The 25565-nt window shown below is 35.1% G+C and overlaps 1 protein-coding gene across 3 annotated transcripts in view; it reads left to right on the top strand.

The window, feature by feature from the left end:
• Nucleotides 1-25565, top strand: part of ADK (adenosine kinase) — a 511842-nt gene that overhangs the window by 407245 nt on the left and 79032 nt on the right. For all 3 annotated transcript variants that reach the window (XM_059899210.1, XM_059899208.1, XM_059899209.1), the window contains 2 exons: nucleotides 12132-12167; nucleotides 21200-21314. In XM_059899210.1, coding sequence (XP_059755193.1) covers nucleotides 12132-12167; nucleotides 21200-21314 — 151 coding nt within the window. The remainder of the gene's footprint in view (nucleotides 1-12131; nucleotides 12168-21199; nucleotides 21315-25565) is intronic.

The following is a 25565-nucleotide window of genomic DNA, read 5'->3' as shown; positions in this document are numbered from 1 at the left end:
GGAGAAGTTACAAACGACACCGCAGAAATGCAAAGCATCCTAAGAGACTACTACAAGCAACTCTATGCCAATAAAATGGACAACCTGGAAGAAATGGACAAATTCTTAGAAAGGTATAACCTTCCAAGACTGAACCAGAAAGAAATAGAAAATATGAACAGACCAATCACAAATAATTAACTTGAAACTGTTATTAAAAATCTTGCAACAAACAAAAGTCCAGGACCAGATGGCTTCACAGGTGAATTCTATCAAACATTTAGAGAAGAGCTAACACCCATCCTTCTCAAACTCTTCCAAAAAATTGCAGAGAAAGGAACACTGCCAAACTCATTCTGTGAGGCCACCATCACCCTGATACCAAAACCAGACAAAGATACTACAAAAAAAGAAAATTACAGACCAATATCACTGATGAATATAGACGCAAAAATCCTCAACAAAATACTAGCAAACAGAATCCAACAACACATTAAAAGGATCATACACCATGATCAAGTAAGATTCATCCCAGGGATGCAAGGATTCTTCAATATACACAAATCAATCAATGTGATACACCATATTAACAAATTGAAGAATAAAAACCATATGATCATCTCAATAGATACAGAAAAACCTTTTGACAAAATTCAACACCCATTTATGATAAAGACTCCAGAAAGTGTGCATAGAGGGAACCTACCTCAACATAACAAAGGCCATATACGACCAACCCACAGCAAACATCATTCTCAATGGTGAAAAACTGAAAGCATTTCCTCTAAGATCAGGAACAAGACAAGGATGTCCACTCTCGCCACTATTATTCAACATAGTTTTGGAAGTCCTAGCCACGACAGTCAGAGAAGAAAAAGAAATAAAAGGAATACAAATTGGAAAAGAAGTAAAACTGTCACTGTTTGCAGATGACATGATACTATACGTAGAGAATCCTAAAGATGCCACCAGAAAACTACTAGAGCTAATCAATGAATTTGGTAAAGTAGCAGGATACAAAATTAATGCACGGAAATCTCTTGCATTCCTATACACTAATGGTGAGAAATCTGAAAGAGAAATTAAGGATACACTCCCATTTACCATTGCAACAAAAAGAATAAAATACCTAGGAGTAAGCCTACCTAGGGAGACAAAAGACCTGTGTGCAGAAAACTATAAGACACTGATGAAAGAAATTAAAGATGATACCAACAGATAGAGATACGATGTTCTTGGATTGGAAGAATCAATATTGTGAAAATGACTATACTACCCAAAGCAATCTACAGATTCAGTGCAATCCCTATCAAATTCCCAGTGGCATTTTTTACAGAACTAGAACAAAAAATCTTAAAAATTGTATGGAGACACAAAAGACCCTGAATAGCCAAAGCAGTCTTGAGGGGAATAAATGGAGCTGGAGGAATCAGATTCCCTGACTTCAGACTATACTACAAAGCTGCAGTAATCAAGATAGTATGGTACTGGCACAAAAACAGAAATATAGATCAATGGAACAGGATAGAAAGCCCAGAGATAAACCCATGCACCTATGGTCAACTAATCTATAACAAAGGAGGCAAGGATATACAATGGAGAAAAGACAGCCTCTTCAATAAGTGGTGCTGGGAAAACTGGACAGCTACAGATAAAAGAATGAAATTAGAACATTCCCTAACACGATACACAAAAATAAACTCAAAATGGATTCGAGACCTAAATGTAAGACTGGACACTATAAAACTCTTAGAGGAAAGCATAGGCAGAACATTCTCTGACATAAATCACAGCAAGATCTTTTTTGATCCACCTCCTAGAGTAATGGAAATAAAAACAAAAATAAACAAATGGGACCTAATGAAACTTAAAAGCTTTTGCAAAGCAAAGGAAACTACAAACAAGACTAAAAGACAACCCTTAGAAGAGGAGAAAATATCCGCAAACGAATCAATGGACAAAGGATTAATCTCCAAAATATGTAAACAGCTCATGCAGCTCAATATTAAAAAAACAAACAACCCAATCCAAAAATGGGCAGAAGACCTAAATAGACATTTCTCCAAGGAAGACATACAGATGGCCAGGAAGCACATGGAAAGCTGCTCAACATCAGTAATTATTAGAGAAATGCAAATCAAACTACAATGAGGTATCACCTCACACCAGTTAGAATGGGCATCATCAGAAAATCTACAAACAACAAATTCTGGAGAGGGTGTGGAGAAAGGAGAACCCTCTTTCACTGTTGGTAGGAATGTAAATTGATGCAGCCACTATGGAGAACAGCATAGCGGTTCCTTAAAAAACTAAAAATAGAATTACCATATGATCCAGCAATCCCACTACTGGGCATATACCCAGAGAAAAGCATAATTCAAAAAGACACATGCACCCCAATGTTCATTGCAGCACTATTTACAATAGCCAGGTCATGGAAGCAACCTAAATGCCCATCGACAGACGAATGGGTAAAGAAGATGTGGTACATATATACAATGGAATATTACTCATCCATAAAAAGGAACGAAACTGAATCATTTGTAGAGACGTGGATGGATCTAGAGACTGTCATACAGTGTGAAGTAAGTCAGAAAGAGAAAAACAAATATTGTATATTAACGCACATATGTGGAACCTAGAAAAATGGTACAGATGAACCAGTTTGCAGGGCAGAAATAGAGAAACAGATGTAGAAAACAAACGTATGGACGCCAAGGAGGGAAATGACGGGGGGGGGGGTGATGAATTGGGAGATTGGGATTGATAAATATACACTAATATGTGTAAAATGGATAACTAATAACCTGCTGTATAAAAAAAATAAATAAAATTGAATTTAAAAATTTAAAAAAAAATGTCAGCACTTCATTACTACCTCTGTGCTGAATTACTTTCATTTTCCAGCATTTTGTTAATATGTAATGAAAACTCATACTTTGTTACAGAGACAGCAAAACACACAGGGAAGCACTAGGATTAGAAAATGTATTATCTCAGATTCTGACAAAAGGTTTGTGAGGAAAAAGGGTGGGGGGCGGTATTCCCTGGCGGTTCAGTTGTTAGGACTCCGCGCTTCCACTACAGGGGGCCTGGGTTTGATTCCTGGGCAGGGAACTAATCCTGCAAGCTGTGTGGTGCGGGCAAAAGAAAAAGAAAACAAAAAAATGTTTGTGAGGTAGAAAGATAGACATTTCTTGATTCTAGTTTGTAGACTAATGATTGGCTCCCACTTCATTATCAAATGCAGTACTGGCATTTCAAAAGTATCTTTTTAAACCTATTTATCATAGAGGAAGGATAGGTGAATTATGCTTTCAATTGATCATTTATGGAGTGCCTGCTACATACTCTGTTGGGTGTTTTCTATCGTCTTTCTGTGATTATTTTTTTAATAGCCTGACATTTGTCTGATTTGTTTTTCATGCACATTAGAATTTTTTTCCTTTGACTTCTTTGTAGTTTCATTTTTGGTGTAGGTTTTGTTTTTTTTTCCTTTCCTTGAGAGAGCTGTATTCATTGTTACTGCCATGGCTATCTTTGTTACTTCCCACTGACCATTGTGAAAATTCTAAGTTTGTCTATGTTGAACTTGTTTCTAAGACATAAGTATTACAATACACTCTGTGCATAATTATTGTGAGTCACCTAGTAAGAAGGAGGAAAATAATACTGGTTATTGGTGATACTTGAACGGAGTGTGTTATGTACATATCCATAGGTTAAAAATTCTGACCTGGGGAGGAAGAGGAACTGCCTTTCCTGCCCCCAGCCCCCCTTCCCCACTAGAGGTAGGAAACTAGATGCTTCTCTGTTTTTTACTATATTTTGTTATGCTAATAAGTCACAGTGTAGTCCTATAAGTTTCTTTCTTAATTTAATTCAGTAATATTTTGGGTTGTGAATGTTACTGTGATTTCCAATTCTATTTCGTCTTCTTCCTCAAAAGACCAAGAGACTCAAAGAGTAGAGGAGCTTTTATGACAGGTTCTGCTGTTAGTGTCATCAGAGTGGCCACAGAAGGTCGCATTGATAGGCAGTGATTATCACACCTTGACACTTTAGGAAGCTTCGTGCATGGAATATGGAAAATGCAAAAGACACTGGTGCACATTTGAGAGAGAAGAATTATTAAAAAGACACTTAGTAAGAATGCCAGTTTCTCCCCATCATGAGGCCTTCCTTTCCGTTTTTGGTCTAATGTTTAGCACTGATCAGTAATACCTTTCTCATTGCCCCATGTAAACATGTGTCTAAACTTGTAAGAATTGGTTATTTGTCTTGTCTTTTACTGTCTTTTTATTAATATAAGTGATTTAGGTTTTAGGGGTTTTTTTGGCCAGTGAATGAAGGAAACAAGACCTATCTAAAGATATACATTTTACTTAAGGCTAACAAGCTGTAGCCTGCTCTCCATAGGGCCTTCAGTTCCTCACTGGTAATTCAGTAAAGAAGAAAAATGTCTGTTTTAAAACTTATAAATATTCTACTAATAGCATAATACAGGGGTTGGCCAACTTCAAGTGACCTAACATACATACTTGGAGTCCTGGAGAGGAGAAACAGAACAATATTTGAAGTAATAAAGAGTGAAAATGTTCCAAATTTGAAGAAAACTATAAACCCACAAATCCAAGAAACTCAACAAACTGCAAAAGAAACAATGAAAAAACTACACGAAGGAACATCATAATCAAATTGCATAAAATCAGTGATAAAAAAAATCTTAAAAGCAGACAGGTTGGTTTTTTTTTAAGACATATTCTGTACAGAGAAACAAAGATGAGAATGCATCTGAAACAATGCAAGGTGGACCTTAGAGCACTGAGACAAAAAATTGTCAACCTAGAATTCTATAGCCAGCAAAAATATCTTTCAAAAATGAAAACGAGATAAAGACTTTTTCAGACATAAAACAGCTAAAAGAGTTCATCAGTAGCAGACCAGCACAAACCACTTGGAAAGCCTCAGATCCAAATGCCAGCTATTACGATTACTTGTTATTTGGTCTTGGACATATTTAAATGTTTCTGAACCTTCAGATTTTCATCTGTGAAAGGAGAAGAATACCTATTTTACGGGATTTTCATGAGGATCAAATGAAATACGGAAAATAATTGACATTTGTTGAGTGCCTTCATTATGCCAAGCACATGTTATCTCATTAAAAATGGAAATAAAATACCCAGTAAGAGGCCTGCTACCCTGATGATTTTCTTATGCTAGCATCTCTTTTTTCTTTCTTCAGCAACTGAAAAACTTGGATTATTCTATAAGTTAGCCAAATAGCTAGTCAGTCAAATTTTGATGAAGCACTTTTCCTAAACTTGTTTTCCTTTAGTTACCACCATTAAATATGCTTAACAGTGGGAATTAACAACTTTCCTTAGTAGAATAGACACATCTAGTAAATCATTTTGTGAAAGGGTTAAGTATGTTCTAAACTAAACCTAATTTTTTTTGGCTTGTAATTTGTCTGAGTAATTTTTTTTCAGTCATGTTTATAAAGTTATAATTTATATACTGTTTATCTGATTTTTATTATAAACCTAATGGATAGGGGCCATGTGTGCCTTTATAGTTTATACATTGCCCCACGGAGTTTTTGGCACTCAGTAAATGTTAAATAATATTTCTATTCAGCATTCTGCAGACAGGAAGCATATGGTAATAAATGTCAGAGTACAGGTTGAAAATCTCCCAAAAGTTGTATGTTATATTCTTTGGAAAAATCAGTACAGATATTTTCATAAATGAAACATTTTAAAAGGGGTTTCCCAGATTTATATTTTCTTTAACAAATTTCTCTAGGCTTTGTTTACTTTATTTACAAATTAAAACTTTTCCTCTTCAGAAATAGTTTAATATTAAAAGTAGTATAACATTAATGCAGTTTCATGAGAAAATATATAAATGATTTTGTAGATAGCATAAAGAAGAAGTAATTCATAGTCTGAAGGATAGCATGAAGAAATATTTAGAGGCTTAAGCAACATAAGTCTTTATAATATATTGCAGGAAAAAAATAAACAGCAGGTAGTTCTTTATCATTAAATGTCAGCATGATTTAGAGGTATATCACCGCTACAGCTAAGAAATGGTTAATCATAATCAGGTATATAAAACCATTTAGATAGTATGTATCTAAATTATCTTTCCATAATTTGCTCACCTACGATTGATTTGTTAGCCACGCTTGTTTGATTTGATTATTGTGACCTTTTTTTAAGGATTAGCATAATCTGAATGGAAGGTATCTGAATTGGGCCATGTTAGTTAACCTCTCTAAGGCTTAGGTTCCTCGTGTATAAAATGTGGATAGGGAATCCAGGCACAGCTTAGTTTGGTGCCTCTGAATCAGATTCTCTTACAAGGCTGTAATCAGGATGTCAGCCAGGGCTGTAGTCATATCTCTGCTTGGGAAGTATTCACTACCAAGCTCACTCACATGGCTATTAGCAAGCCCTAGATCCTCTCTGGTTGTTAGTCATGGGCCGCTCCATAGGAGTCCTCACAACATGACAGCTTATTTCCCCTAGAGCAAGAGCTGAGAGAGAGCGTGTGAGCAAGAGGATGGACAAACAAGACATCCCATCACTTTTGTCAGATATTTGTTAGAAGCAAGTCACTAGGTCCAGCCCGCATTCAAAGGGGAGGGAATTTTACAAGAATTTGAACATCACCAGTTAGGGATCAATGTAGTAGGCAACCAATTCAGAGGCTTCTCTACTACACATATGATCCACAGATAGGACAAATCATTGAATGTACTCTGGATGCTCTGAAATTCATTTGTTTAAATTATCCTAAGATCTTACCAAGAGCTTGAATTCAATAGGCAAAATGATTTTACAGTTCACATTAAATATTTTATTTATTCCTAGCAACAATCTAGTACGTTTTGTTGACCTCAGATGTGTTGATATAAACTGATATACTGAGTGACTTGCTCAAGATTACATATCAAATGAGCTGTAAAACAACAACCTTAGTGTAAGTCTTCTGATTCTAAGCCCTGTACTCTTTCCATTTGGCTGTAACTGCCCCCTGAAGCAAAAAAGGGAGAAGACCCAACTTAGGACCAAAGAAAGGTAACTTGTGACTATCCACCGAAAGCAGCCCATCCATTCAAAACAAACTATTCTGTTACCCCAATGCAAAAAGGAAGCATCTTGCATTTAAAGCCCTTCGAAAAAGGCATTATACATCTAAATGTATATACAAATTTAAGAATTTTATTTATATAGAGAGATTTTTATACATAGATTTATACAGAGAAAGGCAGACATAGATAACATTCCATCTTAGACTCTCATGTACACCACACCATTAGGATTTACAGTATTGTTTCAAATATTATCAAGTCAAAGTCTAATACTATTGTAAGGTCTACAACAGCTGTAGCACTGATATACCTCTAGCATAATAGTATCTGTTAGCCTAAAACTATCCCTGCTGGGTAAATTCTATTTGGATGGAGAGATGAACAAACAAAACAGCAGAACTGTTTTGGTGGCTCGGTTCTCCCTTGGCTTCTCCTAAAGCCCTGGACTCCTATGACTTGAGTGAAGACCATGGGAACTCCAGTGAACTTTCTGCTTCCTGTTTGCATTGGGGTAACAGAACAGTTTGTTTTGAATGGATGGGCTGCTTTCGGTGGATAGTCACAAGTTACCTTTCTTTGGTCCTAAGTTGGGTCTTCTCCCTTTTTTGCTTCAGTCCATGAAGTTTCAGCCTACACCCAAGACCCCTCATGTCCACTATCAGAAAGTAGAGTGGTAACGTAAGCAAGCAGATAATAGCTCTAACTGGGTTCAGTGCCTTGAAGTGTAGAGCAGGAAGTGGGAGAGCAAGGGTTATGAGCTATGGTAGTGGTGGTAGTTAGTAGTTATACCCTTCAGATCACCCTGGAGAAAAGAGAGGTAATTTTTTTTAAGGCATTTGCTAAATTCTTAAAATAACTTTGTAGTGTGGTTAGTAGGAACATCTTTCTTTACAGGAGCAAAAGAATAGTTCCTACAGCTAATAAGCGAATTTGGCAAAGTGTCAGGATATAAGGCCAATACACAGAAATCATTTGTATTTCTATATAACTAGTAAGAAATAATTGGAATTAGAATAACAATATGGACTAGTTATGGTTTTAGTTTGTGATTACAGATAATTCTCTATAAAATAAAATCAGGGTATTATCAGACAAAATGCAGAGAAAACAGTTTTCTTCTCAATTGAATATAAAGGAAATTGTTGTCTTTCATACACACAGACACACACTTGAGTTTTTCCTTCCTTTCCTGTATAATCTGAGGATTGTGCTTTTTGGTAGTGGTTTGCTAATCCCTTTAAATAACTCGTAATGTAAGTATTCCATAGTTTTCATTAACCGCGAATTTCAGCTTTTTTTTAAACCTCTACTCAAAAAACCATACTTGGTTGTTGTTTCATCCTTTTAGCCTGGTTGGTGAAGCAGCAAGCCTAATGCAAATCCTAAATAGCGTGGTGTAGATGAGAGCCTAAGACTTTAATTATGTCATTTTATTCACAACACTCAATTCCAGGAAGGAAAAAATGGCTTTGTTGTTGTAAAAGACATATTATGTGAGTATCATTCATTGTAAACCAAAAATGATACTGTATTATAGCATAGACAACAATGGGAACTGATTTTGAAAATGTGACCTGTATGAGAAACCGAATAATAGTGAAAGTTAACAAAATGGAAAGAAGTGTTAATGTGAAATCCAGCCTTCTCAGAAATACTCTTCCCTGGCCTTTTGCTTTTGTTGCTTGTCATGCATGAATGAAAGTGCTGCACTCTCAGGGGAGCAGGAAAGCCTCTGTGTCGGTTGTTTATTTCCTTAATCCCTCCTCCTTTGTGATTTTTGATGTCAGATCTAAAATGGAAAGCCTGTAAATATAATGATTATCACATGGATAATCACCTGCATTAGGAACCGCTCTGCTTCTCTATTCTAACCCTAGCTGTTCTCCACATGTCACATTCACTCTGTGGTTGGATTTTAACTTGACTGCTTCATTAGATTTGTGAAACTCAGTACGTGGCGCCCTGGGGCAGCACAGATGGGGACTTGCTTGTTTTCTTTTCTCACTTTTACTGCGAAGGCACGCTAAAAAGTCCTTTTCAATTTAGTGTGATCAGTTCACTTGGAATTACCCTTGATATTTGGAACCTGCCTTACTATTCTGCCTACCATTTATGCCCCTTTTTTCTTCCCTGATTTCTGACCTAATGCCTTTTCCTTCTGTCCCTCCATGCAGTGAATCTGAAGACGAAAATTCTGCTTAAAATTCTTACTGGGTCAAACTGTTCCCCTGTGTTGTTTTATTTGTTTTGCTGAGAGGGAAAAATAAATGTTGTTCCATCATTGTATCTACAAACACCTTCAGATCAGAGGTTAGCTGTGGGAAAGTCTGCAGTGATGTGAGCCAGCTGCCTTCTCTAATGGAGTGACTGGGGGCACCAGCCCAAGATCAAAAGAAGGTGGAAGTCAGGAGATAAGATCTTTTTAAGCCATAGAACAAGTGCTTAGCTTTTCAGTGATAGGGCACAGCTCTGCAAACCTGTGTGAGGGGGCGCTAAGATAGAAAATTGAGTTGACTTTTCTTCAGCATGTCCTTCCTCAGTCAGAAATATGTTGGTGCTTGGAATAGTTTACAGATGTGGAAGTGTCCTAGGGCCCAGTTTCCTTAAAGAATAATGATCTGACATTTATAAATGTGCCTTCTTGCAATTAGTCAGTTCTACTATACCGTAACAGATCACAGCCGATAGCTTCTTACATTTGTGGGAGCAGAACTGGACATTAAAAAGGTAATTTAACTACTGTATGTGAATTTTAAGTTTTTACGTCTTAGTGCAACTTCAGTCATACAGATTCTTCATATTAACTTTGTCTTATAGTCCTCTAGGTTTCTTTTGTGCCGCTGATAAAGTTCCATGTAAATAAGTAGTTCTCGCAGGGTTTCTTAGTTGTCTTTTCCATATAAGAATTAGCTTGATTAGTTCTTGAGTTGGACAGCTTGGAAAAGTTCTACGTTGATATCTTTTGAACTTTATCCTTTTCCTTGACATCCAGGCTAGCAAATGTTATTGACTGTGTGGTATACAAGATTCTAGTGTAAGTAAATTGTCAGAGAGGCCAGCCTTGCTTGCAACAATTGTCAAGATCATAATTCCATTTTTTTAAAAATCTATATCAAGTAAGGTTAACTCAATCAGCCTTATGCTTCTGTAGTCAACAGCCTAAGGAGTTGTACTTTCAGCTTATCACTTTCTATTAACTTCAGTGTTCAGCTGTAATGGTCTATTTCGACCTTTTCAAACCCTCAAAGTGGTTCTTTAAATTTATATGCTATTAGTATATTGGACCATAAGTGCATACATACTTTTCTTCCCTGTGTTTTCCTTAACATGTAGATAGTACCCAGATTTGTGCTGGAGACATTAACTGTAGTTTCTGCCTTACATGGTTTGGTGCAGCAGTCGTTTTAGTTGGATCTGCTCACTACTCAGGCTCACATCCCATCCTTCTATTAATATCTCTTGGCAAAGATAATTTTGGAGAAATGTAAGTTAAGATGTAGAGGCTCTTGACAGTTGTCTGCAGTTTTTTTTTTTTTTTTCCATTTTCAAGGGGGAAGTGGAATGGAAAAGTAATATTGCCTCCATTTTCTGTATCAGTATAAAATGAAAATATATATGCAAAGCAGAGTGAAGAAAGGGAAGGGATTTGGTTACACAGATGTGTTCTTTGTCATTTGATAACCTATTATAAGGGCATTAGAGTATATAATAAGGTTCATCAGATTGTGCCCTTAAGATATATTTAATATCCAGAAAAACATTGTTTTAACATTTTTAACTGTATTTTTAAAATGATGTTCAACTTCTGTTACCCTGTCATCTTATATCAAAGAGAAATGGGGGGTGGGGACTTTTTATTACAAAAATTTTCAAACAGGCCAAAAAAATAGTAATACTGAATACATCTAGATTCAGTCATTAACATTTTACCATTTTTGCTTCACTTTATTTTTTTTAAGTTTTCTAAAATAAATTACATATAGCATGCCATTTTATCCCAGAATACTTCAGGATACACCTCTAAAAATCTAGAACATTTTCCTTATCAAATCGATAATTCTTAATATTATCTAATTCCCATTTCTCCACTTGTCCCAAAATGTATTTTATAGCTGGTTTCTTCAAAACAGTTTCCAATTAAAATCTGTATATTGCTTCTGGTCATTTTTCCCCTCCCCACTTTATCATAACATTGACTTATTGAAGAGACCAAGCTACTTGTCCTGTATAATGTCCTGCATTATGGATTTGTTCATATGCTTTCTCAGTGTATCATTTAACTTGTTCTCCTATCCTCTATATTTCCTGTAGACTGCAAGTTATTGAATAAAATTTTTATTAGTTCATGTTAAAAACTTTATAGCTGATGCTGTGTACCTTATACTGCATCATAACAGAAGACACGCTATTTTTGGTGATCCCATTATTAATGATAAGTGATAGGATCGATCACTGGGTTAAAGTGATGACAGCTTGATCCTTCCATTATAAAGTTATACTTTGCTCCCTGTGACCAGCATGTGATCTTTGATACTTTGATTCCATGAAATACCCAGTTCCCCATCATCCTTTCACCTAATGAATTTAATATCCATTGATGATCCTTGCCTGAATAAATTTCATCAGGGATTGCAAAGTGGTGGGTTTTCTGAATCTATACATTTTTTAGCAGACGTTTTTCTCTACAGAAGAGTTTTCTGAAAGGTATTGTTTTAATTAAAAACATAACCATCAGCATCTTCCTTAGGTTTCAAATGATTTTCCTTGCTGGGGTCAAAACACCTGAACTCACAGTGACAGCTACAGTAAAAACATGTACTATATCTTATTTCAACTTGTGAAGTGTGTTGACATTATGCTGCCTTTTTTTTTATGCCAAGGTAAAAAGAAATCTTTTTTTTTTTTTTTTGGTGTAAGAATAAAAATTGAACTATGTGGATATATTGAGATAATTGTGTAAAAAGAAGACTGAATGAGTTTCAGAATGGATTATTTCTTCATTACCTAGCACTTTATAATTAACTGTTCTTTTTTTTTTTTATTTCAGGAAGCTGCCACTTTTGCTAGAGAGCAAGGCTTTGAGGTGAGTTAACCCACAATTGTACACTAAACAGATCCTAAAGGTTTCTTCTAGCTGATAATGAAGTTCTTTTGGACAGTGATTGATGTGCTATTATACTCTCAGAGCCTCGCAGCAGTTGCCATGGAAACTTGGCAGTCGTCATGGTTTCTTTGTTCTGCCAGCACAGTGTTATGACGCACTCTGCTAGGTCTGCACCCAACATCGCCTACAGATGTTATTTATTGAATTTTGAAAAGCCTCTTGGGAAGCCAAGAGGTTGGGCACGGTTTCAAGCTGCCTCTGCAGATATGGGGCCTGTCAGTTTGTTCAGTTAAAAAGCTACCTCATTAGCTGCATTACATTTCATAAGGATTCACTGCTAAAGCAGTGGTGGAGCAAGACTAAATAGTGAAATATAATGTCATTTAAATAATTTCAACCCTACCACATGTAGATTATCATTATGTAAATTAATTTCCAAAAGTTGTACTTAACAGTTGTTAGGAACTGATTATTTTAAATACTGCTCATGTAAACTTCCTGTTTGAATCTCTTTTTTTCTTCTCTTTTTCTTCTTTTTTTTTGATAGCATAAAACATATACATTTTCTGAAACAAAATATTGATACTTGCTTTACTTTCCAGATAATTGATTCTGTTTTCCTCATAGAAATATTATCTTGTCAAGATTCCAAACTCCATGTGGTTGTTGTTGGCAAAATTAAGATAATAGACAAGACTATGTTTTTACCTACGTAATATCTACCTTCCAGTCTATCGTTAGGAAACACTGACTAATCTCAGCGCAGGTTAATTGACAGAGAATTCACTGAGTTTGTGAGTTTTATGACTATCATATTTATTTAGCTAGAACTACATAGAATACTGTGTTCTATACAGCAACTTGGAATGTTTCATGGTAGTAATTTTTTAACATTTAATCTGACTAGAGCTGGAACATACAGAAACTCTCTCCTTATTTGCATACTCAGTATTGTCTACCATCTACAGAAGCTGTGAGCATTGATTGGATATATTAGTAAGCTCACTTTGAACTCTTTAGAGAAAGGTGTTGTATGAAATTGTGATGGAAATGTTATTTAAATGTACTAAAGACAGATTCATTATCAAGCAACAAAGTGATACATGTGTATGTTATCCATGTCATAGGACTTGACAACCAGGCATAGGGCTTCCTTTTCTTGGAGGAAGATAGTGAGCATGTGGTATAAGTATTCTACTCTCAAGATCTTATGAAAAAAACTGTATCAGGGTATGAAACTCTGCCTCATAATGCTCAATTAATGGCAACTTTGATCGTTTCTTGGGAGTTTGCTTTTTTTGTTTTAACATATTCTCATGAATATGGGGTTGAGTCACATGAAGAAGAAGGAATAAAGATTTCCAAGTAATTTTTGTCTAATTTAAGTTTCATTTTGTCATTTCCCAAACTGGCAATTGATATACAGGGCTAAGTGTAATGAAGGGAATATTCAATTTAAAAGTCAAATGTTTTGATCATGAGACTATACGTAAACGTTTTCAGTCATGTTTTAGTTTCAGTGATGTGAAATTTCAGTATTAACAATTAATACTCTCTGTTGTTACATCAAAATTCTCCAAAGATAAAAGCCTGCAGAGTATAAATTTGTGTCCTGTTTTCTATGCTAACATTTAAAAATGTATTTTGGTTCTAGAAAATAACCAATTTTGTAGATGCTTAGAAATATAACATGTTGTATAACAAATGATCATGATTCAGTAGTACCTTGATAGTAATTTTTAATAGTTTATTAAACCTTACTAATTCATAGTTTTATTGCCCCCTTGAGCTACATGCTTTGTATATGCCTGGTTTAAATACAGTCTTAGCAACAAACTACTTTTTCTATTTTCTACTAACCAGCACCATATTAACCTTTCCGTTAGTTCTTACTCATTGATTCTAGAGTTGTTTCTTTTTACCATAAATCTGCCATAAATGATTACAGCATATAAACGAAGTGATGATGATTATAGTAGGATACCTTATTACCTCCTGACATAGCAAAATGACTCAGTTGTTGATTTGACAATGATGTGTTAGATTGGTTAAAGCACACAGTGTCTTGACGTGTCCCTTCATGGGTTCCCTAAAATATTATACGCATCGCAGAATCTGTAAGAGTCATGAGTAGAATACCCTGAAGTAAGTATTGTTAATAAAATATAATCCATGTATGGAATGCTATCTGGAGAAACTGAATGATTTTAAAATGTCATGAAAGTTTCCTTAGTCCATTAGATAGGAATATGAAAGCATAGGTTTGAAACTTGGTATTTTTAAAGACTCAAACAAGAATAAATCACTTAACAGTTTAATGTCTATGGAAATGTGTCAGTGCTCTCAAGTCTAGTGTGACAAACTAGACAAAATCTGTGTCTTATTCTTCCCAACTTTAATTTTACCTCTTAATTTGGGGCATGAATGAGAGGAGAGAAATGAAAAAATTAAAAAAGAAAGGAAAGGTGGGCATTTTTTTCTTCCCACAAATCCACTGTCCTACCCTCATTTTCTATTATAAATCCCAGTCAGTTCCCAAAGCCACTGAGTGTTGCCACTAGTGATCTGTCTGCTAAGAGACCAATCTAAATGCCTCTAAAAATAACCAGTGTTTATTCATCAGGAAATATCCTCAGCAGCATTGTTTATGATATTCTGATTAGCTCCTCTGCAAATTTTAGATAATTAAGAAAAAAATCTTTAATCTTTAAAACGAATTGGGCAATTTTCAGTAAGAAGAGGCAGCTTAGGAGGGCACTGGAGAATGAGATAAAAACTGGAGCTGGGCAGAGCACAAAGCAGAAGAGAGAAGATTTTTTTATATATATATAGGTTGATGGAAAATTGCATAGTGCCCTGATTTAAATGACAGACCTGCTAAGAATTTAAAATGACAATTCTTGGGGTAAAAAGTTTCGTGAGGCCTTTTATTATTTTGGAAAATCGGTTCAGACTGCAGTGTGTTTTTAAATCAACCTTATCTTGAACTGAACTGATTAAAGGTTTGTATTTTTAGAACCTAAATAAAAATAAGGTACTTAGTAACATGTTTCATTATGAAACCTTTTTAAAGCAGTATTGAAAATTGATTTAAAGTGAAGGACGTACCTCCAAAACCTAAATAAAAATATTTTTTATATTTTCATTCTCAGTGAAATAGAGTATATGCCAAATGATGACGAGAACTCATACCTTTTCTATTGGATCAGTTATTCAGTTTTACTCCAAGCAACAAATTTTACTTTTCTTACTTTAGATCTCTAAAATACAATACTTCTAACCATAGAGGAAATAAAGCAATCTTTTAACATTTTCCTACTTTCCCTACAGCCCTTGACTCTACCCAGAGGCTTCCAGGCTTGTAGTCTTTCTCTGACCAGTGACAACTCTATCATCTTATACCACTGAGAGAGGAAAGTATTGAATTGTGCTATCCAATACGCATCTACTAGCCACGTGTGGCTATTTAAATTAAAATTAAATAAAATTTAAAATTCAGTTCCTCAGTCTCTTGGCACATTTGAAGTGCATGCATATGTAGATAGGGACTACCATATTGGACAGAGCAGATATAAACATATACATCATGACAGAAAGTTCCACTGATCAGCACTGGATAGCAAGTCCAGAGAGTTTCAGGAGGTATTGATTCCCAAAGAATTCTCCAAGATTTTTCTAAGGTTCCTGTGTTCCTTACAGATACAAAGAATGCAGTGAATGATCACCAAGAGTTTCTGGAAATAAGACACTAAGTCAGGTCATGCTGGCCAAGAGAGTACAATGCTGCTTCCCTAGGTGACTGAGTCCCAAATGACAACAGTTTTAAAACACTAGATTAACAGAAAGAGATACGATAGTCTTCAAATTCTCTTCATTTAATCACTTACTCATTCAACAAATATTTGCTGAGCACTAACTTTCTGCCTAACACTTTGAAAACTTGAAAAATACAAATATCTAGCTATGACAGAAAAAAGCAAAACAAATAAACAATAGGGAAACAAATTTCAAACAGAGGGAACAAGAGTACACAGGCCCTCAGACACGAAAGAGCATAATATACTGTGTACTCCAGGAACTGACGGGAGGCCAGTGTGACTGGAACGGAGTGAGTGAGGAGGAAGTAGTATGAGACAGGACGGAGGCTGACACATCATATGAACCCCATAATTATTATAGGAGTTCCTATTTCGGAAACAAAGCAGAATACGCTGTGGTTAAGTGAGGCAATGTATGCGGACACCACAATTGGTATTCTACAAGAGTAGGTAGATTGTGACAGTATTGTTTAACATTTGTATCATCAGCTTGTTAAAAATGGAATGAAGAGAATATATTCTGTTTTGTTTTGTTTTTTTTTAGTTTTGGCTGTGTTGGGTCTTTGTTGCTGCGCACAGGCTTTGTCTAGTTGCAGAAGGCAGGGGCTACTCTTCGTTGTGGTGTGCAGGTTTCTCATTGCGGTGGCTTCTCTTGTGGCGGAGCATGGGCTCTAGGCGTGAGGGCTTCAGTAGCTGTGGCTCATGGGCTCTAGAGTGCAGGCTCAGTAGTTGTGGCGCATGGGCTTAGTAGCTCCGCAACCTGTGGGATCTTCCCAGACCAGGGCTCAAACCCGTGTCCCCTGCATTGGCAGGCAGATTCTTAACCACTGCACCACCAGGGAAGTCCCGAGAATATATTCTTTAATTTGGAAAACAATGCTAAATTTAAGGTGTGTGATCACCAGTGACAATAAAAGCATAATTTAACATTTATGAAATGATTCACAGTTTATAAAACCTTTTCTAACATATCATCGATACATTTAATATTCATACAAACCTGGTGGGTCGGGTAGGTAGGGCATGTATTGCCATATCAGTTGAACAGAAAAAATAAGCTGCATGACTTGTTCAAGGTCATGTAGGGAACAGACAATAGAGCCAGAATCAGAGCTCAGCTCTCTGAGTCTGGTACTCTTTACTATATAAACTACACTTCTTTCCTTCTCACATTCTAACATACTGGAGGAGGAAATTAGATTTCCAATGACCTTGGAAAATGAGAAATAGCTGGACATTCAGAAGATGAAATTCACTAGGGTAAAATACAAGCCAGAATAATTAAGAAAAAATATCATATTTAAATGCAAGATCAGCAATGACTTGTGAATGTGGCATAAAATGATTTAGGATAAAGATGCTCTAGTTTTTTGGTTACAACAACAGAAGGCACATTGCCAGAATTCATAGAAGCAGTATAATCTGTGGATAACATGGAAGAGTATAATCCCTGGAGTTAGACTTTGTGGGTGCTAGTCCTGACTCCACCTCTTAGTATGTTTATGACCTTAGGAAGTTACTTAATCTCTCTGTGACTCAATTTCCTCATCTATAAAATGGGGATATAGTAATAGTGCCTATTGCCTAGAGCGGTTAAGATTTAATGAGTACTTTAGATCTACATACATGGCTCTTGGTTTCTACATCTATGAAATAGGGATATAGTAATAATACCTACTGCCTAGAGTGGTTAAGATTTAATGAGTACTTCAGAGTGCTCATAGCTATTTATACATGGCTCATAGCTAAATTGTGTGAGCTTTCTTCTACTTCTCCTTCCTTTTTTCTCTTTGTCCTCCCTTATTAGATACCATAATTGAATTCTCGATACTCAAAACTCTTGAGGCCCTTTCTGGAGATTTTGAGGCAACTTAGGATTTGACAATTTTGGAAAGTATTAAAATGACAGTAAATAGAGGAAATAAATTAATATTTATTAAGTACTTGGCGTATGCTAAATATTGCATTAAGCTCTTTCACTTACCTTATCTTCTTTCATCCTCACAAAAAACCATTTTTAACTTTTTATTTTGAAACAATTTTAGATTTAGAACATTTGCAAAAATAGTACAGAGAATTTCCAGATACCTTCACTCAGCTTCCCCTAATGTTAACATCTTACATAACCAGGATGTAATAATCAAAGTCAGGAAATTAACATTTGTACAGTGTCAGTAACTGAACTACAGAATTTATTCTGATTTTACCAGTTTCCTCTAATTTCCTTTTTCTGTTCCACAATCTAATCCAGGGTTACACGTTGCATTTATTTGTCATATTGTCTTAGTCTCTTCCTATCAGACAGTTTCTCACTTGTTCCTTGTTCATGAACTTGATACTTTTGAAGAGTACCTGTCAGTCATTTTGTAGAATGTCCCTCAATTTAGGTTTGTCTGATGTTTTCTCATAATTAAATTGAGGTCATGCATTTTTGGCAGAAATACCACAGAGATCACCCTTCTCAGTGCATCACATCAGGGATGTACATGATAGCCCAGTGTCTTACTGTTTGCCAGGTTAACTTTGATCACTGGGTTAAGGTGGTACTTATCCTCTGTGAAGTTACTGTTTTCCCACTGTAGTTAATAAATATCTTGGGGGCAATATTTTGAGACTGTGCAAATATCCTATTTTACCCACTAATTTTAGCATCGCTAAATTTGATCACTGGGGTTTGTGATGTCTGTCAACTTTCTCCACTGTAACATTTCTGTTTTTCCTTTTGTAATGAATAAGTATCTTAGGAGGAGATACTATGAGCCTATGCAAATATCCTGATTCTCTTTAGACTTTTGCCCACTGATTTTAGCATACTTCACTCCCAACATCTTTTAACACAAATATTATTGTCTTAGTTTTGTCGGGAGGTTTATTTACCTGCTTGAGAGGTTTATTTACCTCCTTGAGGTCACACAAATAGTAAATCCAGCTGTGTCATACTCCCTTGTAATTTCATCATTCTGTTAAGATATGTTAACCCAGGTATATGGGAGAAGAATCTACCAGGGGATAGGGGAGGAGAGGCTACAGAACTCGAAATATATATATTGTTGGGAAGACAAAATTGAGATTTTAAGAAAAGTTTTTATACTAGATGGGAATCAGCTGTTGAGGGCGAAGCAATGACTCCTCAAAGCATAGTGAGAAATTTAGATTTGGTGCACACTGACAGTGCTCCAAGAGGGACAAAGGGGTTTTGCACGAACTGTGGATATCGATACAAATATCAACAGAAAATATAGCTTAACCTTTCTGTAAAGATTTATCTTTTGTATTTGAAAAGTTTGTTTCCATCTTGAATTGCCATTTTTATAAGATTTAATCTGAGGCATTAAAAAAAATATTTCTTTGATTAGGATACCAAAACTACCACAAAAAATATATCTTCTCACAGGGTTGGTATAAGACAACCGAATCTCACTCTTAATTTATTCCTTATACCACCTAAAGAAGGACCTCTACTTAGAAAACATCCAGTACATGCATAAGATTCCGCTCCCAAGATGGTAAAGTGAATCTTTCTGGAGTTTGCCTCTTACCTTTACTTAAGATGAACTGTGCTCAATCATAAGCAAAAATCCTACAGCAGTAAAATACGTGTTTGATAAGGAGACTGAGAGAATATATGTAATTTTTTTAATGTATACATTTATTTGGGAGAGTAAAGACATTATTATTATAAGACATTGGGAATAACTAATAATAAGGACCCATTGTATAGCACAGGGAACTCTACTCAATACTCTGTAATGACCTGTATGGGAAAAGAATTTTAAAAAGATATGTGTATGTATATATAACTGATTGACTTTGCTGTACACCTGAAACTAACACAACATTGTAAATCAACTATACTCCAGTAAAAATTTAAAAAACAAACAAACAAACAGAAAAAAGACATTGGCATTTTGAGGGGTCCTTTCAACTGTTGTCAGTCATTTCTAATAGTCTTTCCCCTCAAACTGAGGGAATTTCTTCTCATGTTATCAGAGTTCAGGCTTAGTTCTCTTCTAAAATAAGCAACCAGAAGTGGAATAGTCAGCATGTTTGAAAGGTCAGGGCATTGTCCAATCACAAGTGGCTATTCTTTTCAGAAACAACAGTCCTCTGGAATCATGATGTTAGGTATAGGAGAAGCTTAGGTTCATATATCATCCAGAATTTCTTAAGTATTTTGTGAATAAACAGCATACAAATATTTCACTGATGACCATCATACCTTTAAAAACATCGTGGTTTCTGATGTTGTCTGTAACCAATGTGACTTGTCTGCCTTACTTACCTAAATTCTTCTGTCCTGCATCCTAATTAAATTATTTTCTTAGATATATTTCCCCTCTGGTATGTGTTTCTCTCTCCATAACTGTTTGAAACTTTACACAGTGATAGAGTAAACTACAAACAAACCCCAAACCATGGGCAATTGTAGAGGCCCACTGAATTCAGACATGGGTTTTTAAGTTATCTAAAATTGTTGAAAACATGATTCTAAAAATCTAACCCATAGCTCAAGAGTTAGATTTCAAGACAGACATTTATGATGTAAAACTTCGCAGCCTGTGTGATATGCAAAATAGCATGAAGTTTTCTAGAATTAATTTGTAATTTTTAAAACTTTATCTTTAAAAAAAGTAGTTCTTTCTCTTATTTTAGTTCTTTGAAAAATTTGTCATTATAGTAACTGCATTATTTCCAGAATCAGCATAATTATGCTCTGTAAACCTCTAAAATAATTTAATATTACTCTTTTTACAATCTCTCATTAATTGGAAATTTGAAAACTGTGTTTTTGTTGATATCAAAGAAATGTTAATTTTTAAAAGTATGGTAATAGTTATATGGTTATGTTTGAGTCATTACCTTTCAGAAATACATACTAAAGCATTTACATGTGACATTAGTATATGAGATTTGCTTCAGAATAATATGAAAGGCAGGTGGATAAAGGTATATAGATGAAATAAGTGTCATCTCATAAATTTAAAATTGTTGCATCTTGATGGTGGGTTCCTTGAAGATTGTTATACTATTCTGTTTACTTCGGTATGTGGTTAAAATTTTTAAATAATAACTCTTAATACATCTTCAGGTCTCTCTTATTTTGAACATGAGAAGATAAATCCTTAATCTACTAATAAAATTTTAGTTTATTGTATTGGTTATGAGAATTTTTTTCCTCCTTTCTATTAATAGACTGAAGACATTAAAGAAATAGCCAAAAAGACCCAGGCCCTTCCAAAGGTGAACTCAGAGAGGCAGCGAATCGTGGTTTTCACCCAAGGGAGAGATGACACCATACTGGCTACAGGTATATGTGGAAACTGTGGGAGAAACCCAGTATTATGGAGATTAATCATTCTAACAAAATTCTATATTTTTTCTATTATAATTTATTCAAAGCAATGTACTTTTTCTTTTTTTTTTTTTTTTTTACCACCTTCATGCCTTTCACCCCATCTCACCTCCACCCCCATTTCCACCTCTGGCATCCACCAGTCTGTTCTCTGTATCTATGATTTTGGGTTTTGTTGGTTTTTTTTTTTTAATTCTTCATATAAGTGAGATCATACAGTATTTGTCTTTCCACGTCTGACTTCTTTTGCTTAGCATAGTGCCCTGAATGTTCATCCATATTGTTTCAAATGGCAGCATTTCCTTTTTTATGGCTGAATAATATTTCAGTGTGTGTGTGTGTGTGTGTGTGTGTGTGTGTGTGTGTGTGTATACCACATTTTCTTTATCCATTCTGAAGTCTGTCCATCCTGAGTGTCTATCAGTGGACACTTAGGTTGTTTCCATGTCTTGGCTATTGGAAATAATACTGCAACGAACATAGGGGTGCAGATATCTCTTTGGGTTAGTGTTTTTGTTTCCTTTGGCTAATTGCTCAGAAGTAGAATTGCTGTATCATATGGTAGTTCTACTTACAATTTTTTGAGGAGCCTCCATACTGTTTTTCATAGCAGCTGCACCAATTTACATTCCCACCAACAGTGCACAAGGGTACCCTTTTCACCATGTTCTTGCCAACATTTATTTCCTGTCTTTATGATGACTGCCATTCTAACAGGTATGAGATGATACCTCAATGTGGTTTTGATTTGTATTTTCCTGATGATTAGTTATGGTCAACACCTTTTCATGTACCTATTGGCCATCTGTTGTCCTCTTTTGAAAAAATGTCTATTCAGATCCTCTACCCATTTTTTAACTGGATTATTTGGTTTTTTGCTGTTGAGTTGTATGAGTTCTTTATATATTTTGGACGTTTACCCCTTATCAGGTGCATGACTTGGAAATATTTTCTCCCATTCCATAGGTTGCCTTTTCATTTTATTGATGATTTCCTTTGCTGTACAGAAGTTTTTTAGTTTGAACCCCCACTTGCTCATTATTGCTTTTTTGGCCTTTGCTTTTGGTGTGCAATCCAAAAAAAATCATCATTGATCAATATCAAGGACTTATCCCCTTTGTTTCCCTCTAAGAGTTTTTTGGTTTCAAGTCTTACCTTCAAGTCTTTCATCCATTTTGAGGTGATGCTTATGTATGTTGTAAGATAGTGGTTCAGTTTCATTCTTTTGCATATGGCTGTCTGGTTTTTCCAACGCCATCTATTGAAGAGACTATCCTTTCCCCATTGTATACTCCTGGCTCTTTTGTCATAAATTAATTGACCATACATGTGTGGGTTTATTTCTGGGCTCTCTGTTCTGTTCCATTGATGTATGTGTTTGTTTTTATGCTGCAGTACTATTCTATTTTGACTACTATCTTTGTAATATCGTTTGAAATCAGGAAATGTGATGCCTCCAGCCTTGTTCTGTTTCTCAAGATTGCTTTGGCTATTCGGAGTATTTTGTGGTTCCCTACAAATTTTAGGACTATTTGTTCTATTGCTGTGAAAATATACCTTTTATTTATTTATTTTTTAATAAATACACCTATCTTCTCTCAGAAAAGATTTCATTTTCAAGAACTTAATTTATTAAAATTCAGTTGAGTAAATCCACATTGATTTAGTTTATTTACTTTGATATTTTGGAGATAGTGTCAGTCTAGAAATGTCTTTCCTGAAAAAAAAAAGACATTTTACTTAGCAAATACCTGTGCTTGAATAAAATAAATTTATCTGATTATGAGCAAATAGAATTCAGAAATAAGTTACTTCCTTAGTTTTAAACTTCAAGAACAAAACCTCACTTCTGTTTTTACTCAGCCATCTATTTTATAGCACTCATATAACTAGAATAGAGGGAACTTCCCTGGTGGTCCAGTGGGTAAGACTCCGTGTTCCCAGTGCAGGGGGCCCAGGTTCGATTCCTGTTCGGGGAACTAGATCCCACATGCATGCCGCGACTAAGAGTTCACATGCCGCAACTAAAAAAAAAAGATCCTGCATGCTGCAATGAAGATCCCATGTGCCTCGACTAAGACCCAGTGCAGCCAAAATAAATAAATAAATATATATATATAAATAATTTTAAAAATAAATAAATAGAATAGGAATTTCAGCTAGTAAACAAACATTTATTGATTAAAATGAGTAATATTGTCAATATGATGCCGCCTACTATTAAAGCCAAAATACAAACCTTTAAATACTCTCTGAACCCTTAGGATTAAAACCAGTTAACTTATAATTATTATAAACAGTAGCAATTATTACCTCTGTGTTTGTTCAGTACTCTGCTGAACACTGAAATTTAAGATAGCCTTAAATATCTAACTGGAACATAAAATTGGTACACATCAAAGTATGAATACAACAAAGTATAATTATATTTCTTAATTATTGGTACAGAGTATATGGGTTGTATTGACTCAGAGAAGGAGATCAGTAAAGCTTGAAGAAAGAAGTTATAGTGAATATGGAGTAAATTTTTTATTGAATTAAATATATAAGCCTGAAATGGGTGAAAAAAGAAATTATTGTCAAATTGTGGGGAGAAGGAACCCTACAGTTAATTTATTTCAACTTTCTTATTTTAGAATTGTCAAAAGCAAGATTGAGAAATTTACTTCAAAAAATATGTTTCAAAATAATTCAGTGAGTGGTAAATAGTGAAGTTGGGTTATAGATGAAATGAGATTTGTCATGAGTAAATAATTGTGGAAGCCATGTGATGGATATATGGGGGATGGTCATTATGCTATTACTTCCACTTCTATATATGCTTAAAATTCTCCAAAATTAAAAGTATATAAAACAGAAAGAAAAGTAAAAAATAATTTTTCAGACACAATTCAGAGATATTAAGTGGTTTTTCCCAAGACACATTGATATCCTTGCTAAGCCTTGAATTTTAGGAAGGATTTAAAGAAAGGAGGGCAGTCCAGTTAAAGAGGACCATGTGAGCAAAGGCACCAGGTAGTATATAATCTTTAATTGTTGTGACAGGAAAAGCCATGTTGTTAATTTGTACAAGAAAGAAAAGAAATAAGTCATGAAAAGATATCCCTTCATTGATAATAGCTATCTGGATTTCTGTCTTCCTATAGTATGTGGCCTGTTCCTGTCTTAGCAATGAACACTGTTTAGAAAAGTGAAAAACATGCAGATTTCTTATAGGAACTGTTATACTGCCTTCAGATTCATAAAATGCAATTTGTTGCTCTTTATGGAGACATTTATTTTAAGGCTTTATATATTCCAGATCTACATATTGTACAAGTGTCTTCCTCGTTGTGAATTTGCACAATTTTCCCAAAATTGAAACCTTTAAAATTAGCTTCCCCTTCCTGTGACTGAATTTCCTTGTCAACTCATTTTGTTCTTTATTAAATCTATTAAACCATTCTTAAGGATGCTTACCAGCAGGAATTTATTTGAGGAAAGACGCTGGCTAATCTTTGCTGTTCCTACTATATGAAAATGAACTTAAATTAGGGGATGCACTATATCTGCAATGCATGATAAATACAAGATGGATAGAGAATCTGTTCAGCGGTGTCAGCTACAAAAGCAAACATGATAAATGTTAATGCAGTTTTGAGCCCTGGGATAAGCTATTCAATGCACAAGCATAGCTGAATCTCTTTGCTATGTTGTTATTCATGGCAGCCAAATAAATGTCAATAATAAAAGAGAATTAAAGATTTTCATTTCCCAGAGGCAATCCTCTAATACGGCTTGATCTTTCATTTCATTTGTAATTCGTTCTCATGTCAGGATGCAATCATTCGCCAGGCTCTGGGTGTCATGTTAAGTCATTTAATAATGATTAAGAACATAAAAATGCTTGGCCTGTGGGGCAATTCACAGAAGAGATGCCAATTTGTTATTGTTTTTCCTCCTTTCCTCTTGAATATGGATCAGCTTTTTCCCACCTCCTAGCATAAAATACTAATGGAAGATGGGGAAGGAATGTGTCCCTTAATTTACCATAAGTGACATTCCAGAACAGCACAAGGCAGTGCTAGCACACTTATTAAAACACTAATTAGGAATTCGTGTTTTAGTTCCTTAAACCTCACACTGTAGAGTACTTTTAAATGATCACTGCTAAGTTTGTGACATTTAGCGATAATGTAACAAAATTAGTTTCCTTGGTATTTAATT

This window comes from Balaenoptera ricei, chromosome 16 (assembly GCF_028023285.1).
Source record: "Balaenoptera ricei isolate mBalRic1 chromosome 16, mBalRic1.hap2, whole genome shotgun sequence".
Taxonomy (NCBI): Eukaryota; Metazoa; Chordata; class Mammalia; order Artiodactyla; family Balaenopteridae; genus Balaenoptera; species Balaenoptera ricei.
Note: the sequence above shows the minus strand (reverse complement) of the source record. Positions and strands in the feature narration are given on the sequence as shown.